Below are 6,264 nucleotides of genomic sequence, written 5' to 3' on the forward strand. Positions count from 1 at the left end.
CACATTTGTGGGACAAGTGACTTGAACTCCTGACCGGCTATCACCTGGCTGTATCCAATTCTAATGGTATAGATGAGGTAGAGGTCTGTGGGGGTATTTTCATTATGAGCTCCAGCTGTGGCTTCACTTGCTAGGAAAATCATTAGATACCAAATCCTGAATTCAAATCCTGACTCAGAATATTGCTCAAAGCCTGTTTTTAGACATGGTGAGCTGTGCACACATTTCCCATTCCCAGTGACACCCCAACAGAGCGAGGGTGGCAGATTTTACCCCCATGCTCCCGGGAGGTGGAAACACAGTCTTGACAGCTGCAAACAAGAAAGGAGGCTACTTGATCCTCATCTCTCCCCAGAACAGGAATTAAGCACCAGCACTAGTGGCCAGGTGGGTGCCCTGGAGCTTGGGCAAGCTTTCCTCCCTGGCATGGCTGCCTGCTGAGGCTGTTTCTCTCTGACCCTCACAGTGTGACTAGGAGGGCCAGTGACCACCCTCAGCTCCCTCTGTAGATTCAATTCCAAATTCTCTGAGGCCAGGGACTAAGGAATCCTCTGGGTCTTGAGTGCAGGACACAGGGACCAGTCACTGATTGGGTCACTAACAATCTGACTTAGTTTCTTTAGGCCATCTCTTTTGGTGGGCTCAGGCCATCATTTTTATCCCCTGCAAGAGCAGCAGGCCTGGACTGAGAAGGTACAGAGTTGGTGTTCCAGGAGGGAGAAGGTCTTGGCAGCTGGGGGGGGGGGTGGGTTCATGACTCTGCCTCCTAGCTAAGAACGGCACAGAAGAAAGACAGAGTCCAGGGACAGGACCACACGGGCAAACTTGTTTCACATTTCAAATAGTAGCCTTTGCTTTCTCAGTAGATCTTCTTCAGAGACAAAGTTTCCACCATGAGGAGAACCACTGTGCAAATGATCACTTCTGCGAGATTGCCCTGGGTCTGTCCTTAGCCAGTGCCACCTGAGGGGACCTAAAACTGCTGCTATGTGCTACGCCTGACCCCAGGTTGGGTGTGGTGGAGTCCACCAGGTGGAGGGCTTCCCACCCACTGCAGGGCTCAGCGTTTCTGGGAGCCTTGCTGAGGAAGCCCACCCTCGAGAAGGAGACTGTGGGGGTGCCCTGAGCCCAGTAACTCTTAGGATGGCCAATGTCCCATGCCATATCCACCCCACTGCAGGATCAGAGAAGGGCAGGGGATGGCTAGGGGAAGAGGGGAACGAGCCTTGGCCCCAGGGAGCCCACAGGGATCTTCACTTCCTCTTGGACTATAGAAATCTCAAATGGCTAAATATGAGTTGAAGTGTGTGTGTGTGTGTGTGTGTGTGTGTGTGTGTGTGTGTGTATGCATGTAGACAGAGATAGGTAGGTAGGTAGATAGGTAGGTAGAGAGATAGAGGCATTGTTGGAGAGGATCTGTGACTGTAAGCTTTTCTGGTTTGTGGGGAGTTGGGGGCAGTCGGCTTCAATTCTCAAGAAACACCCTCTGTGGCAAAGTCCTCTAGGTCATCGGTGGAGATGATGCTGAGGCTTGGCGCTTCTGCAGCCTCTTCCTCTGGACTATGGGGAGGCCCGCGGGGTCTCTGGGCAGAGGCATGCTGGGTGGACTCACCCAGACGTTCAGGGGGAGGCTGCAGTCTAGCGCCTTGGGAGCTCTGGGGCCTGTGGCTGGAACCCCCTTGCCTGAGAAAGGTGGGAGCTGCCAGCTGAGAGGAGCAGCGCAGAGGCATCACGGAGGTTACAGGCACTGGCCGGAAGCCAGGGTACAGTAGGTAGGGAGCAGCCAGGGCATCCTGCAGAGGTGGTTCGGAGCAGGCATCCTCCGAGGATGGGACAGAGACCTTGACATACTTGCCAGTCTCGGGGTCATAGAAAGTCTTGATTTTCACTTGGAGAGGCACATCGAAGACAAAGTATTGTCCGGACTGAGGATCCTGGAGCACCTTCTGGGTGGCGGGATAAGGGGGCAGGGGCGTGAGGGGCTGGGGCCCCCAAGGCCTCCTCCCCGAGGACTCCCAGCCGCAGGACACCGAGTGGCGGTGCATGGGCGGGGGCAGGGAGCGGACCGCAGGGAACCTGGGCCGCGGCCCCTTTCCGGGAGACACCGGCCTCCTCTCGGTCCCTTGCATATCCTCTGCGAAAGACTGGCCCTCCCAGGCCTCGGTGTGCTTCTCCGGCGCCTGATCGCTCTTCCTTCTCTTGCTGGCCAGCTTCTTGGCCCGCCGCAGGGCCTTCTCGGTCTTGGGCGGGACTGCAGGGGGCTTGCCCGCCGCCGCCCTCTCCAGCAGCGCAGGGGGCTCGGGTTTCTCAGCAGCCTCTGCCAGCAAGGCGCCTCTCGGAGAGAGGGTCCTGAGGTCTGCCAACCGTTCGAGATGGGGATCAGAGCCTTCAGCCTCCCATGTGAGGCCATGTGTCATGTCCTCCCTCCGGGTGAGCCTGGCTCGACCCGGGCTGGCCCAGGGGCTGGGGCTTGGAGGCTCTTGGCGCAGCCACTGTTCCCCAGGAGCCTGGGGAGCTTCCTCCCAAACACTGCTGGCCGAGGGAGAGCAGGTGCTGCTCTCACCTAGAGAGCTGGGGTTGGGGGAAGTCGCTGCCTCACTGGGGACCAGTCTTCTTCCTGAAGGTCCTGCTCTGGGTGCAGACAGAAAGTGGCTTTGGAAACCTTGTTCTTCCCAACTGGTGTGGAGTGGTTGGGAGGAGGGCGGGTCTTCTGGGTCATCTGGGGGTAAAGCAATGGTGGGGATGTGCTGTGGGGCAGCGGGTTTCCCTGAGTCTGCAGAGGGTTTCCCTGAGTCTGCAGACCTGCTCTTACCACGCGCTGGCGCTTCGCCTGTTATATCTGGGCGTGGCTTCATCTTGCCCTCCTCTTCCACCAGTGGTAGAAAAGAGAAACTTCCCTTCCGGGCTTGCTGAGAAGTTTCAGCCTGGGCTGCAGTGTGTACCGGGTCCTCCTCCACGCCCTCACACACCACACACGTCTGCTGTGCGCCCAGCATGTTGCTGGATAGAGGAGTGTTACGCATTTCCTGACTTTCTGAGGCACAGAGGCCACCAGCATCCTCACCCCACTGTTGCCTTGGTAATTCACTCTCTTTGTGTCCACTACTAAGTGAGTCCTCTGAGGACATTGTCCTCAGGAGAGGCAGAATGATAGGTTTTATCACCGGGGTGGCCCTGAGTGTGTTGTCTTTAATTGGGAACAGTCTGTGCTTGTTGGCAGAGGCTGGCAAGGGAGTCCAGTCCTTGGCATGCGGAAGAGCTGTATCCTTATCGGCCCTCACCCAAGAGCCTCTGAAATTGACTTCCTCCACCGATGTCTTCCTGGGTGTCCCTCCCGACCAACCTTGTGCTTTTCTTTGCATTTCTTCCTGTCTGTGTTCTTCCACACCTATATGTCCGTTACTTAAGGCACATGGCTGTGGCTCATCTTTCTCCATCCTGGTCTCCTTCTCATCCTTTTGATCGTCACTTGCACTCACATGATTCTTCCTGTCTTCCCAGGGACCTTCTGTAAACCACATCTTCTGCTGGTCATCAAAAGAAGCAAAGGACTGATCTGAAGAGCTGGTGCTGAATTTAGCCTTGGTTTGGAGGCATGGCGTAAAATCGGATTGGCTGTCGCTGTAAAACACATCCTCCTCCTCAGGGGAAAGGGGCCCTGGGGAGGACTTCTGGTTCAAGGGTGGGTTCTGGAGCCCCGTTTCTTGCTCAGGCTCCATCTCTTGGGAGATGGATCTTGAGAGCCCGTTGTCCAGCTGGTGGGGCTTCATTTTCTCTGTAGCCTGTCCTGTTTCCGACTCCCTGTTGCTGAGTTTCAGGGAGAGCTGTTTCCGGGGAAGGTGTTCCCTGGAGTCTGGATGCCAGCCGTGCTGGGAAGGACCCTGCTCTGATGCTCCATTGGCATCTTCCTTCTCATTACTGTGCCTTTCTGCGGCTTCCCCATTGACACAGACGTGGGTTTTGGAGCTGGTGGAAGGTGAACCAAGGGTCGAGTGGCTGTCGGCAAGGGACTCAGTGCAGTTAATTGCAGGATCCTTCTGGGTAATGCTGTGCAAAATGCTAGCTGGCCTCTCCTTCAAAAGCTCTGCAGGAGGGTTTTCTTCAAGCCCATTGGGAAGGGTGACCCCGTTGCTCACAAGTTCTTGCTTGCTATCAAGCTTACCTCTGGTTTTCTCATCAGAGCTTTTTAAGAGAGGCAAGGGACTGTAAGTACTCTTGACACGCTTCCTGACGTCCTTGAGGTTGAACAGTAAGCTGGGTGCTTTGGACTTGTAGCTATCCCGAGACTGAGCCTCGTTGGGCTCCTTCTCCTGGTATCCATTTAGCTGTCCTGGAGAGGATGGGCTGATTTCCACTGGTTGGGTGTCTGAAGATTCCAGGACATTCTTGGTGGGTATAATTGGGGTGAGGAGTTTACTGATGTTAAAGGGGGGGATGTAATGATCATTGGGATCCTCTGGCATGTCCAGAACACCATTTTCTGGAAGCTGATCCTGAGGGTTGAGCTTTGAATACAGAGGTAGGCCTCTCTTATTAGGCTGTTTCTTGTCTTCCAAAGCATCACGTGGACCATCTGTTCCTCCTTTGCCAGCCTTTGGCTTCCTCCATGGGGCCTGGCTCTGCTTCATCTGAGGGTCAATCTGTGAAGCATTTCCCTCTATAGGGAATACCTGGGATCCTGGATCCCTGTCCCCCCAGGCTCCAGATATGGACTGAGGCCCTGATGCTGACCTGGTCTCTTCCTGGGTGCAGTTAGTCTGGGCTTGGCAGGGGGAGACTTTGGACTCAGAGGGGTGGGGCTTCTTTAACAAGGGCATGCCCTCATGATGTTTGGGAGCTTTGCTTTCTGGGATTGTTTCAGCAATGTCCTTTCTTTCTGGGAGCTTTGGTTGGTGGCTATTCCATGACTCAAATGCACTATTTTCACTGTGCAGAAAAGTCCCCCTGGGAACCCACTCCTTGCCTCTTCCCGGCTCAGCTTTGGCTGGCTTGAGTGGTGGAGTGGGAAACCTTGACTCAAATGAGTCAGCCACATGGTCAGGTGTCCGGAGGAGTCTCTCTGAGCTGTGGCATGCTACTACTTCTGGGTTCTTGGGAGACTCTTGTTCTCCAGGAATTCTGCCAGGCTGGTGGCTGCTCTGATGGGTGTTAGAGACTTCAGCAGGCACCCTCCTCACGGTCAAAAAGGCAGAATCGAAGCAGAAGTTGACACCACCTTCTGGGGGAAGTGCAAACTTGGGGGGATTTTTGAGAGCTGGAGGCTTGCTGGGAGGAGGCCTGCTGTCACAGCGTTGATTCTCTGTCCTGTCAAAAGATCTGATTAGCGATGAGACCTTGGAGATGGGCTTGCTGCTGCTCCTCAGGCCAGAAATGGGTACCTCCAGTCTCCTCTGGACTGGAGTTGGCGGGGGACTGTTTTTGGGGTACTTTTCCTCTCCCTGAACATATTTGGGTTGCTGTTGGAAGGTGGCTGCCCAACCAGAATGCTCTGTATCTTGAGCTGGAAACTGGCTCCAAATCCCACTTTTCCTGTTGGTGTGGCTCACTGTTTCCTGGTGAAAAGTCCCAAACCCCTGGCTGGAGATATCTGGGGACAGAGCCAGGTCAGAGTCGTGGAAGGAAGTGTCCTCTGAGATGCATAAACTCCGGAATGCCCGGTCTGTGAGGTTGCTCACCTCCCTGTCTGCATCGTCCAGCACACTGCCGATGCTGGAGGTGTCACTGAACCCATCTGTGCCCTTTCTGTTCGCCTGCATAGTCTGCTGGCTGGAGTAGGGCTGTCCCCGGCAGCTGGTAGGTGGCTTCTGGTGAGGTTTCGGCAAGAGTCAAGAGAAACCCACCTGGCACGGAGTAGAGCTTTGAGTTGACCAGTTGCAATAGCAAAGTGCGGATTTTTTTTTTTTTCCTCTGTGAAAGGAAGAAGTACATGGTGTGAACAGGCTACCCAGCTTAATCAATCCATACAAGTGCTACATGCCAGTCTTAAGTGGATACTAGTGTCTGTGTGTAGTTAATTTCACATGTCAACTTGACTGACCAAGTGTACTATTTCTGCTCACTAGTCTAGAGGTTGCCAGGACAGTATTTCTTAGATGTGATTAGCAATAAAATCAGTAGACTTTGGGCAAAGCACTTTCTCTTGTGTAATGCAAGTGAATGGTACCTAATCAGTCCAAGGTCTTAAGAGAAAGATGCTTGAGGTGACGGGCAACAGATGCTAACATGGCTGAGTGTGACTTCACTAAACTACAAGGCTCCTGTGTG

The 6,264-nt window shown here is 54.3% G+C and overlaps 1 protein-coding gene across 1 annotated transcript; it reads right to left on the reverse strand.

Annotated features, from left to right (window-relative positions):
• Positions 1-1,356: 1,356 nt before the first annotated feature.
• C9H10orf71 (chromosome 9 C10orf71 homolog) lies at positions 1,357-5,756 on the reverse strand. Its single transcript, XM_059274542.1, has one exon. It carries the CDS (start codon positions 5,754-5,756, stop codon positions 1,473-1,475), a length of 4,284 nt encoding a protein of 1,427 aa, XP_059130525.1. The 3' UTR covers positions 1,357-1,472.
• Between the last annotated feature and the right edge of the window lie 508 nt (positions 5,757-6,264).

The sequence above is a fragment of the Peromyscus eremicus genome, chromosome 9 (genome assembly GCF_949786415.1).
Source record: "Peromyscus eremicus chromosome 9, PerEre_H2_v1, whole genome shotgun sequence".
Classification (NCBI taxonomy): Eukaryota; Metazoa; Chordata; class Mammalia; order Rodentia; family Cricetidae; genus Peromyscus; species Peromyscus eremicus.

Excerpts from the sequence above, each read along its gene's own strand:
- C9H10orf71 (XM_059274542.1), bottom strand. The coding sequence starts at position 5,756 with ATGCAGGCGAACAGAAAGGGCACAGATGGGTTCAGTGACACCTCCAGC.